The sequence below is a fragment of the Crocodylus porosus genome, unplaced genomic scaffold (genome assembly GCF_001723895.1).
Source record: "Crocodylus porosus isolate Cpor-Errol unplaced genomic scaffold, CroPor_comp1, whole genome shotgun sequence".
NCBI lineage: Eukaryota > Metazoa > Chordata > Crocodylia > Crocodylidae > Crocodylus > Crocodylus porosus.
The window spans coordinates 179,578,442-179,591,371 of NW_017728886.1; the positions used below are offsets into that span (position 1 = coordinate 179,578,442).

General features: G+C 38.0%; 1 protein-coding gene across 3 annotated transcripts in view; it reads left to right on the forward strand.

Moving 5' to 3' along the window:
* Positions 1 to 12,930, forward strand: part of PIEZO2 (piezo type mechanosensitive ion channel component 2) — a 498,844-nt gene that overhangs the window by 311,194 nt on the left and 174,720 nt on the right. For all 3 annotated transcript variants that reach the window (XM_019545872.1, XM_019545881.1, XM_019545888.1), the window contains exon 8: positions 8,988 to 9,156. In XM_019545872.1, the coding sequence (XP_019401417.1) occupies positions 8,988 to 9,156 (169 nt within the window). The remainder of the gene's footprint in view (positions 1 to 8,987; positions 9,157 to 12,930) is intronic.

The window sequence follows — 12,930 nt, forward strand, 5'->3', positions numbered from 1 at the left end:
GCCCTTGACAGCTTGCCAAAATTTGCTAAGCGGCCCTCCACCCAAAATAATTGCCCACCCCTGAAGTAGAGTATCACAGACCCATTTTAACTTTTTTAACTTGTCTGTTAAAATAAAGTAGGTCCGGTCTGAGTACAGGGATTCTCCCTATTAAATCAATTTTACATGTCTAAAATATGCACATAGTTACATATGTAAAATAGCAGTAACATTTTATAAATTATTAAACGTTAACTTTTTACTAGCAATATATTTTAGCAATACGGGAAAGCCTTTAGAGACGAGGGAGAAGTTTTTTTTAAAGCAGAAGTAGTTTAAAAAATTGTCCTTCAAAAGTATTTTCTATAAAGTTCAGAATATTTTGTAAAACCACAAACTCCTTTTGAGTTCTCCAATCTCTAATTACTTTTTTGATATCCTGGTAGGGTATTGATCTTGCAATGTAATATAAGACTATGGACACACAAAGAAATGGCTGTGAGATAAGCCAAGGTGGGTGTGTCTACACAAGTGCTCAACTGTGCAGCTGTTACTGCACAGTCATTTAGTACTTAGGAAGTAAGAACTGCCAGTACTGCGCAGTCCTGGCGGTGCATGGGTCGTTTCTGATGCTAGTGCGCAGCAACAACAAGCTACTAAGAGTTATAGTTACTTTAAATTACTGTAACTGTACCTAGACATGGCCCATTGATTGAACTCCTGCAATTGACTCTAATTTCCACATATGCTCAGTGACTAAAATTAGCAGGAGTTATATTCATGTCACAGTGGAAGGCTAATAGTATACTGCACTTATGAAAAGTGGATACATTAGAAAAGTATAATTTAAAAAATAATATTGTAGCTTAATATTCCAAAGAATCACATTTTAGAAATTTCTTCTGTAAGATAATATTTTTCTAAGTTTTTCTCCCTTTGGGATTTTATTAACTGAAAATTGCATCTGGTAAGATAAAAGAATTTTGTGATTTTGCCATTAAAATTATATAAGAATTATTTTTAAAATCCCCTGTATAGAGAAAACCAGAGAGTCTCCCCTCCTTATAGTTTCTTTCTAAAACACATATATATATAGTAGTTAATAGTGATGCAATATTATTATTTTTCCCCGTTTCATAAGATATTGCAATGACATTTGGTCTTGGCATTTCTACTTTCTGCCTTTACATACAGGAAACAGTACCTTCTGGCAGATGAGGTAAACATGCATGCAATAGCAGATGGACTTCCTTTCTTTCTTGGTTGTTTTTATTCTGTTTTCTTTCTTTCTTTCTTTTTTGGCCCTGTAAGCTTTTGGGAAAAAAAACAATAAGAATACAAAATTGAAAGTTAGCAATTTCTTGCTTGCTTGCTTTCAGAATTTACCAAGACTAGACGAGGTCTCTAGAATTTCATGAGTTGTTAGGATATAGCAAGTGTCATGTCTGAATACAGCAGAGCACTACTAAGTTGTGTGGTAGGTTGACATATGTAGAGTTGCTACTAGCCTGGGTTTGCCTCTGACCAGGATGATTTGTTTCAGGTAGTACTGAGGTGATGTTCTTGCTGTGGTGATCCAGGAAATATACTAGACGAGAATTCTTGTACTGGTAACTTTTATTGGATCAACTATAAGTATAGCCTTAGGCAAGCTTTCAGGTATCACAGGGTAGGGTTCTGTGATACCCAAATGCTTGGCTATGTCTATACCAATCATACAGTTGGTCCAGTCAAAGTACCGTCAAGATTCCTTGTTGCAGGTAGTTTTTAGAGAGAATTTTGACAATCCTGGAAACAGGGTTAAGGCTTATAAATCTACCAAGAAATGCAATTAGAGACAAAAACTGCCAGTTCTCAATCACTATCCCTCGAGGTCCAGTAGGAATATATGAACACTAAAAAGAAAGCAATGTGCAGAGCCTTTGAGTATTTGTAATTAGTCCACTGAGAGGTTCAGCAGAAGTCTAGCCAGCCTGAGAAACTGCTGTATTCTAAACCCCGTCAGAGGAAGCATAATCAATAGTACATGATAGGAGACCTTTTCCTGCCACTATGAATTACTTGATGTCCTCTTTGATCACAAGCACTGAATGAATTTTTTATGCATAATTACCTGAAAAAGCGTGTTTTGCACATTGCCATGTGCTCATGAGAAAAGCTGCTATGTGATTTTACTTCCTTTTAGTGGCTCCAGAACTGAATCTCTAAGACTTGGTTAGTTAGCTATTAACTGTGAGGCTTTCTGCACAACACCTATAGTTTTTAGTTGTATTAATATGCTTAATGACTATTCATAAACATTTAATGCACAGAGATTGTGTTGCATTAAGTGAGCAAAATAGTATTTTTATGTAAGGATTATGTCACACCTTCAAATTAACACCAAGTATAGCTAAAACATGAGCAGGCACAAGTTCAAGCAGTTTAGCACATGGAAGTGCAAACTTGTTCCCTTTCAGGTGAGGGTTATCTCCTAATATATGACTACCTTTAATACATCACAACATTCCAGCCGTTTGCAACAGTTGCAGATTAATGTGTGACACCATCCTAACACTTTTCACTAATCATAAGCAGTAGAAAATAGCAGCCAGATTTAAATAGAATTTATGGGCAGACTAATACTAAATTATTTCCAAAATTTGAAAAAATTAAAATCATAAATATTGTATACTTAAATATTAATAGTGTTCTCTAAAACAAAGTTTCCTTGCTTACTAAGGAAAAGCTTAGCTGTCAAAAGAAGTGTTTTGTTCTGCCTTTTAATATGTGAGAATGTACTGATTTATCTGGTATTTACAAATCTAAACTTTAACAAACATGTAGCGTTGCCATGTTTCATAATAGAGGCTATGTGTGGACTTCTTTTGCTAATGTAGGTTTTATTTCTGTATGAGTAACTAGCCACTTTCAGCTGGTCTTATGTTGCATTGCAGTAATAAGGTAGTAAAATAGTTGGCAGTGACTATCAGTTTAGTGAATTCACCATTTTGGTGAAGCATATGTCTTTTTATTAGTGACTTGGAAGAAAATTATGAAATTATTACTGATAAAGCTTATAGATGACAGATTAAAGTGCTGATAAAAAGAAATCACCTACATAAAGTGATCTGGATTAATTGCTAAACTGGGCACAACATTTATTGTAATATAATCAAATGTATGGTCAGATATGAACTTAGAATTTCGGCCATCATTTACAGGATGGACAAGTGAAAAATTGTGTTTGGGGAACATTACGTATCCTGTGTTGTACTGGAAGTCAAAAGAAAATGGTCCATTTTGGCCATGAGATCCGCATTCCTTTTGCTGTGAATAATAATCCCTAAAACATCACTCTGACAAAGATCTAGACATATGACATTGTTTTTGCAAAAAAATGCCCCATGTTCTTATGCCCCATGGTGCTCACAAAATTAGCAGATTGTAATAAATTTGGTCAGTGTCTTGTAGATAGTGTATTTTTAATTTTCTTTTCAAGTTTGCTGACTTTTTTAGTTGGCACTTAGTGAACACCTTTATATTAGCACTAGTTTTGGTCTCATAGTATACAAATAGAAGGACTGCACACTGGAGAAGTTGCCTTCAATGAACTGAATGCAGCAAAAATCTTCAATATTTCAGTAGCTCCATCAGATTATTTTGGGTGAAAAAAAGGTTTTCCTGTTTTTCGATTAAATACGTATTTCCACTCTAAAGCCATCACATAATTTAATGTTAAGTTGTTACCAGTGTTTCTCACGGCCGCAACTTGCAACTTTGTCCTGAAAGAGCAAAGTGCATCCTGTGATTCATTTTGGATGATTCACAAATTAAGTAGGAAATTTATGCTAGGGAAAAGTGGGCTTGCAGAGCAGCAGTGGGACAACTGCATGTAACCTCTGTCTTAAGAGCTGTTTTTCAGTGTGCCATCCTCTAATGTTCCTCAATAGGGTAATTAAATTCCCATTGGCTTTCTAATTTTAAACACTTTTCATGTGGTTGCTCTTGGATTCACAATTTTCCATTAAATACGTTTTTGGAAAACAGAGCTGTATTTTAAAAAACACAACTTCTGCTTCCAGGTTAAAATGGACTGGCTCAGTGTACAGTATCTGGTAAACTTTTGTTGTTCAAACAAGAAGTTCAAAAGATTTTTTGACAAGCAAAAATTATACAGTAAATTAAGATATCACCAGATATGTTGGATGTGGGGGTGTTGGTTAGTTTTATTTTGATGCATTTTTGGTTTGCTTTGCTTTGCTTTGCTTTTTTTCAGTATTCAGTTAGCTACATACTTGTCAGATTTTGCATTTTATTTCCTTCTGCTATGGATTAATTCTGACTTCAATTATATAGGGTTGTATATGTTGGAAAACACAGCCACTAAAATCAGAATCATTTTTATAATATAGGTAATTGTCGCAGTGCATTCAGCTGCCAGTCACCAGGGCTGCGCAGGTGCTGGTTGCCGGGGCAACCAGTAAAACTTGCTGACAGGAAGGGGCAGGGCTTAGCTCTTCTTAAGCCCGGGCAGAAGGCCAGGAGAGCAGTTCCTCTCCGGCGGCCATGGGAGTAGGAACTCGGCTAAGACAGACAGAGGGGAGAACTCTGGCAGTGTGAACATCCCCCAGTTGCTGCTAGAGTTGGGAAGTTCTCCCTCCCTCTCTCTCTCATTCTTTAGTATGAAGGGAATCTGGTTTGACTGGACGGTCTAGTTTTTATGTTGTAGCCCATGGGCTTTGTGTTCTTCTATTCACTGTTTTCACCAGAGGACCGGGTGAGGCTATTAGGGGTTGGAGGAGGCCTCATAGGGACTCCCCAGTAGTGTGGGGGTTCCTGGGGCCGGAGAGGGCACAGCATTTGCAGGGTGCATGGGCCCCAGCCCCGAGCGAGAGGGGGGCAGTGAGGGGCCCACAGGAGTAAAGAGTAGGGCCAAGACATAACAGGGCCCAGGTCAAACCACATCAGCACCATCTGCAAGGCTTGGGCTGCAGTGTAGGGGAGGAAAAGGAGCCGCAGGTGGCGCCCCCTGTTACTGGGGCACGTAAAGTGGGCAGCCTCCCACTGTTTACAACAATCTATTAATCAAGTAAGATCAAGGCATGGCAGTCGAGTAAGCACGCAGTTGGCCCATTACAGGGGGGCAGAGCCATTCCTGGAAAGGCTCCGAGAGTGATACTCCCATCACAGTAATCCTGAGAAACTTTCTGGCATTCAAGTATTTAGGGCTAAATAGAGTATTTAGTATACTGTCAGTTGAGAAGACTTATATGTACTGTGGGATGTTTTCTGCATTTACAGCGCAACTTTAAATAATGCCTTGCACCTGCCATTCCCACTGAAATTAATGGATCAACAGAGTTGCTGTGTGAGATCTGATGTGTAACCTAATCCAAAGGCCTGTTTCCTATTGAATGAACAGAAAGAATCCCAGTGACTTACATACACTTTGCATCAGGCAAAGTGATAGCTATATTCAGTATAACACAAAAACATTGAAAAACTGGGGAGGCTTTAGATAAAACAAACAAAAATAATATTGAAATACTTTAATCCACACTATTTTCCACAATTAAAATTTAAAACAAGACATTGAAAATTTCACATAGGAAACAGAGCTGATGAGATGTCCATAATTAATCTGTTTTCTGTGGTATTAAATATTTTTGCAGAACTATATTGGTATATTAAAATATCTGCTGTTATTTATCACAGGTAAATTGCCTGTTTTCACCAGAAGTTTATTCTACTGGATAAACACTTCTTGCTGCAGTGTTTTTTTGGGGGGCGTTAATTTTTCACCTGGAACAGATCCATGTTTTAAGGTGGACTATGTTTAATAGTCTACCTTAACAGTGTCTTGTACACTGAGCACTGGACCAATGAGTCTGTCAAGCAGCAAATCAGTCAGAAATTTGGAACCTACAAACCATTATTGGAGGTTGTGCGATGAAGGAAGCTACAATGGTTTGGACACATCACAAGAAGCCCGGACACCCTTGCCAACAATATAATTCAGGGTGTTGTGGAGGGACAGAGAAACAGAGGTAGACCCAAGAAGTGCTGGGGAACCAATATCAATACTGGATAGTACTTCAAGTTATAGTACACAAAGCTAGCCAAATACATAGCAGAGTGGAGGAGGGTTTTTACAAAATTTAAGGTGTCTGAATTGTTGCAGGGGCCTCAGGACTGACTTGACTTGATATTTAATTGAACAATTATCTGATTAACTAAAGATTCCTGAACGATGACTTCTTTGGAACAGAAAAGAATTATCTTTATCTATCTAGATAAATTGAATATATATTTTTAAATTTCTAATGGGGCACACTGACACTGCATGACTGAGACTCAATACTAAAAACAGATAATTTCAACTAACCAACCTCTACAGCATTACACAGAAATGTACTTCCTGAAACTTGTCCATCTTATGTTATTAAATGAACAACTTAAAGAATGGATAATATTACACCCACACTGGTAGAGATTACCAGTATCTAAATGTTGTTAAATTTCAAGTAGAGTGTTCTAAAGCAGTTTATCAAACATATTACTTAGCATTTACTTCTCATTCCGATTGTCAGCATGAACCAGTGGCCCTAAACTTTAAAACATAAAATTGTTTTTGGGTGGATCCCAGGTTTGGAAAGTAGAAAAAAAAAGAGAAAATTCTACATACAGAATAAAAGTGCTATGACTAGAAAACAGTTAGGATTGGATGTAGCCCAGATTTACACCCTCTCAGAATCCAAGCTGATTTGGATCTAATGTTATGAGTTGGAGCCCTCTGAGTGAAATATGCTCTAAAGTCTATTACATTAATATTTCTACTGTCATTGTCAAACAACTTGTTCTCTCTGTCAAACAAATTCATATCTCTTGTCTGTCACTGATCAGATATATCCTCCTTCCCCCATTCTGCCTTTCTCCTATATTTCATAATACAGGCCTCCATCTTTTTACCATTTTAAATGCTTCTTATAATCCAACTCTGTTAACTCTGTTTCACAAATTTATCACAGAATCGGAGCATAATTCAACTGTCATTAAAAGTGAAAAGAAGTCTTTCCATTGACCTCAAAGGATGTTGAATTAGGAAAGGAAAAGACATACTGTTGTAGGTTATCTTCTCCATCCCTCTGCCAGTCCAAAATGATTCTTTTATAACCTTCAGTTAAGTTGAAGTCTCTAGATTTGAGTGATTATTTCATATTATTTAATTGCTCAGAAGTTTACAGGTCAAATATTATTTATCTTAGGCCCCTGTCACAGGCTCATTTAAAGGTGTCATGGCATCTGAGCTCCAATCCTAACAATTGTGCCTCCTGCTGTGCCATATTTGTACAGCAGGAGGTGTGGTTTTGGGATCAGGAATCATAATCCCAGGCTCTTCAAGCACCAACAAATTGAAATCTGAGTGCCCACAGCCCAGGGTGGTCTGGTACAGCCCTGGGGCTGGGGTCAGTAATTAGCAGATTGTTGGCTCCAGGGCTGACAGTCAGCTCATGGGCAGTCCTGCCCTCGGATTGCACCACAGCCAATTTAGGACCACAGTGTGGGCCCAGGGTTGGAACTGACAATAATCTGATTGACAGTCTGAGCCCTGCTGCATACGCATAGAATCAGTGAAAAGTAGGGCTAGCACAGGCCTCCATAAGTTACCTAGTCCAAACCCCTCCCTGAGGTAGGATTGTTCCTATCCAGACCATCCCACTGAAATCCATAAACTAACCTCTTAAGAAAACTACCATCAATCCTGATCCAACACAACCCATAACACTGTAACCTACCAGAGTCAAAGCAAGGGGACCACAGCAGCCAACATCCTGCTTCTGTAAAAGGTTGTTAATATGCACTCAAGAGATACCAGGCAGAGGGCCATGGCCCCACTACAAAGGACAGCAAAAAACCCTTAGTCCATACGAGTCTGACAATGGGGTAAAATTCCCGCCCGACCCCAAATGTGGTGATCGATTTGACCCTGAGTGGAAGGGCAAGATCCTCTAACTAGGAACTCCATAATTAAGTCCAAGCATAAGTGTTATCACAACCCAGTCAAAATCCCCAGTCCAATATCATTCGATTAAAGGCACTATGCAAACTATCCATTAAAATGTCCTGCATTGTATATAGAGGATTTTTATGGCTGATTTGCCATTTTAAGATGCCTTAAATTGGGTGCATGTGTAGCACCCTTACCTTTTTAATATTTTAACCTATGAACAGTCATTCTTACATAAAATATATTTACAAGGTCAAAGCAAAACAATAATTTTAAAATCCATCTCTGGAATGCCTCATGCTCTCTGTGGGGATAATCACTGATATTACATGACACAAGTAATTTTTATCTTTTCCTCAGAGATTGGTTCATTTACAGCAAGAATATGTTTCTTGAGTATTTCATTTTCTATCAGGAACTGTAAGGAATTCAGTTGAATTATTCATATGCGTAAGTGTTTTCAGTACTGGGTTTAGTTTCTTAGGACAGTGCATTTATTTAAACTTTTAGCAGGTTTAAATTTTGAAGCCCCAGTAGACTTTGCTGAAACTACTGAAGAGAGTTATCCACCAATAACAAGCTGGACTAAGTGACTTGAATGAAAAGGTGCAGCAGTTTAATTCACTCCAAGAACAATGTATTAAATATTAATGGATAAATGAAGACCAAATGGCAGAGTGCTACTGTGACATGGCAGATGGACTTACCATGATACTTGCTTTTAGGTTTTTCCCATCTGTTTTTTTCTATTGGATGACATAAATGTAAAGATATAATGCTCCCATTTTATTACATAAAAAAAGAAAGAAAAGAAAAAACTCTTTTAGTGAAAAGTTGTGAAATGAAAATGTTGGCTTTGGCCTGCATTTCAGAGAAGATCCTTTTCAAAGAGCAAATAGTGTTTCACAAGTTGAAAAAAGTAAGCAAATTGACAAGAGGAAACTTTGCATTACTTTTACTTTTAAATAAATTTTTTAATGAAATATTTATTCTCTGACATATTTTTCTTTGTTTTAAGGTTATTTGGGGTCTCTGCAATTGTCCAAACAAACTGTTCAAGTACCTGGAGGATCATAGCAGGTGAAGAAAATGTCTGGTATCACTATGTCAACCCCATTTTATTGTTGGTGATGTACTATACCCTAGCAACTCTTATTCGTCTTTGGCTACAAGAACCCGTAGTAAAGGTAATTACATTTTCTTACTTCCACGTGTAAGGAAAATGAAGCCACTAAAGTACAACTTTATGAATTCTCACTACTGAATGTAAAATTCTGCTACTGAAGCTTGCTCACAGTGGTATAAAATTTGAATCTGTATCTTGAACATGCTATTTCTGATTTGAGTCCTTCAGGGTTTAGTCTTGCATCTTTTAGTGTGATTGAAGTCAATAGAATTACTTATGTGAGTAAGGGCTATAGGACTGGTGCCTTAAAACTTACTTTTGAATCAAGAAAGCTCATGGCAATATTGTCTGCCTAGGTAATTCAAAATGAGCAGTTGAAAGCTTCCACAAGGATTTATTGCCTAGCATGAGGGAAATTGAACTGAGAGGTATTGACTGGTACGGAATACTGTCTAACAGATGCAACTTTTAATGCTCTTGCTGCTTTATCATAGGTCTCTTAGATTTTTTTTATTGACTATGAAAGAAAGAGGAAGAAAGACATTTCTAGCTCATAGATTGGTATCTAGAAGTTTGAATGTGTGGCCCCGAGGGCATTCTAAAGCATTAGAAGCCAAAGCAAATGAAATGATTTAAGAACTTTAAATCATAAAAAACTTTATAGCACTTTTAGGTGTGATTTATGGGAGGCAGTACACAGCCTTCCTTCCCCAACAGAAGCTCCAGGAAGCTAGGGAATAGGTTCTTGATATTTTGTTCTGCAGCAGGATATGCAGCTCTCTGCTGGCACAGAAGGACCAGAAAAGCACCATATGCATTGATGTGCTAGAGGAAAAAGAGGCTTCTTGTACATTTTCTTCTCTCTAGTGAACTGGTCTGGGCCTAGCTATGAGTTGTCCTCATGTACCATACTTGTTGCATGGAACATGGTCCCAAATAAAATACGCACCTTATTTTTAAAAGGCAGAAGGAAGATACAGCTTCCCCTCGTTCTATGCGGGTTCTGTATATACAAATTTGCTCTTATGCGATGACCATTTTTATACCAAAAATTTGTTATATGCAAGGTAAATTCACTCTGATGTGACTGGTGTGGTGGAAACCCAGAGTCAGCTGCTTTGTGTGGTGCATTGTGGGAAGGACATGCACCAAAATATTCTCCTGTGTGGATCTGTGTGGTGAATACCAAAATTGTCTTGTAGAAATGGGTCTGGGGGTCAGTACAGTTGAGGTCTTAGAATATATCTCTATTTGTTACATTGTAAAGTGGGTTCCCTTCATGTAAATTTGCATTATGCGCCTTTTTCCAGGACCACAATTACAGTATAAAGTGAGGGAAACCTGTATAAAGATATTTTTTGTAGAGCCTCAGGTCAGCGGGAGGGTCAAGTGTCTACAGCCAGCATACAGCTTTGCTTTCAGTTTCCCTTGGCCGAGGCTTAAGTAACAGTAACTGTTGTTAGCATATTTCCTTGATTATCAAGTACACCCCAATTTCCAGCAGCTCAGTAGTTAGAAAAGGTGCACATTGCATGTAAGAAAATATGATATTCAGCCTTTGGGTTTGGATAGCAGTACAATAAATTCTGCTTTATTAGATATTAGTGTTACACACATTTTGGATATTTGTGCGTTTTCATATTGGAAAAAATAATTTACTTTCTCTTATTTTGTCCTGTTTATTTGACTATAATCTTTTAGTCTATTTTAGTTTATTGCAAAAAGCAAAACTAGAAACCAAAGTCAAAGATCAAATAATGCAGAGTGAGCAGTGCACTGAAAGAGCTTTCCACTTGCAACAGATATGCAATGCAAAATATAAATGTTTTAATAATCTGGTGAATGAATACATGTTGTCTCTGGTTGTTTTCAGTCAATCAGCACATCTTACTTTTTGAGGCATACTTAACACTATATTATATCAGGGGTGATCAACCTCCAGCCCATGGGCCAGATCTGACCCACAGGACCATGTCATTTGGCCCACAGGACTCTCCATGAGTCTGAAAATTTGGCAGCAGGGGATCAGTGGCACTGCCTCCCTATCGCCAAATCTTCTAACCCATGGGGAGCTCCAGGCCATGCATGCTGGGTCTGATGCCTGCGCCCAGCATGCAGGGCTGGCTGGAGGTGTCAGTGGGAGTTCTGGACCCGCAGGACCCAATCTCCAGGTCCAGAGGGTAGGAAAGAATGGCATCTTGCCCCAGGGTCCAGTCCCAGTACACAGTGCAGGAAAGGGGTGGTGTAAGGCTCTGGGACCCAATCTGACCCATAGACAAGCCTTGTGTCACTCCTCTGGCCCAAAGGACCAAAAATTTGAGCACCACTGTATTGGATCATTCATGCAGTATAAGAAAAAAGAGAGTTTATCTGTTACAAATTGACATCACATTGTCAAGTGTGACTGTATAATTGGGCACAAGATATGGTTAAATAACAGTAGCAATAAATTTCAAGTCATTTGCCCACAAGTATTTAAGAGCTGGCAAAAATTAAGTGAAACAGCTCGAAGCATAATGCCATGCAGTGATCAGGAATTATATTACTTGTTTCTGGTTTATTTTTATTATTTTTTATCTTGCCCCATTCCACTTTTTACTGTCGTTAGCCATCTGCATAATTTTGCAAATAACATATATTTATTGTATTAAGTACTAAAATGGAGCCTTTAGAATTGGACAGTTTTAGACGACTAAAGAATTGATGGATGTGTCTTTAAACTATTTTTTATAAATGGAGAATGTTAAAAAAAAGCAAACATAAGGCAGAACATAAGCCCTGTCTTTGTACCAGGGCTTCTTTTTCATGCAGAATTTACAATGTTGCAGTTCCTACCCCTAAAATTATGTTACGTTTTATAAATTTTAGACACTTCAAACAAAAGCCTAACAAGCCATTTTACACTCTAAATAGTGGCAGTGGCTGGGGCACTTGCCAGCATGGCAGCAGTGGCAATTGCCAATCTTGTATTTCCTCTAAGTTGCCACCTGGAGTTGGTGGCCCACTTGGCCACCCTGGAGCATGTGTAAAGACACCCATTGTCTAATGCATCAGCACACTCGGTGCTTGCTTGGTCTTATTGTTGCCAAACTAAATGGTATTCTCCGGGGCATTTTTATATCAAAGCTTTGAATCCAGGAAAGGAACACTGCCAAGTTGTTTGAACCTTGGGATTAGTTTATTATGTGTTTGTTATACTTCGTGTTGAAATGGTCTTTAGATTGTAAATACAAACATATATCTATGTGTAAAATGTGGTACTGTGTTGTTGGGAAGTAAAAATAAATTGACAATTATTTAAAGAGGTGCTTAAAGTTATCTTCATAGGGTGTTGGCTGCTTTGCAGCTTTTAGCCCTATAGTCTGGTCTAGATACCGAAATACATGGGCTGATTTTCAGTAATATTAAAAATCCTGAGTTCCCATGAAAGCCTAACTTCTAGGTCCCAGCTTTGACAATCTTATTTTTTGGATGCAGAGGGAAGTAAGGTTTTATGTATGCTTTTGGTACGTTTGTGATCAGAAGCCCAAGTAAAGCCCAACCACTTAACAGGCAACACTGTTGATGTCTCTTAAGCAGCAAATTAAATCCTTATTTGAAACACAGAAATAAAGGCATCTACTCTTGAGAAAACATAAAGACGACAGACAAAATATGTTTCAACCTCTACACCCATATCACTGAAATTAAAAACATCTGGAAGGTCACTTGGTTAAGCAAAAATGTGTTCTAATTTACACCACTGAAATAACACCATTGATGCTGATACTTTCTATAGATTCAGGTGCTGTTCAGCATGGTTCAATGCACTTTTTTTTTTTTTTTTTTTTTTTAA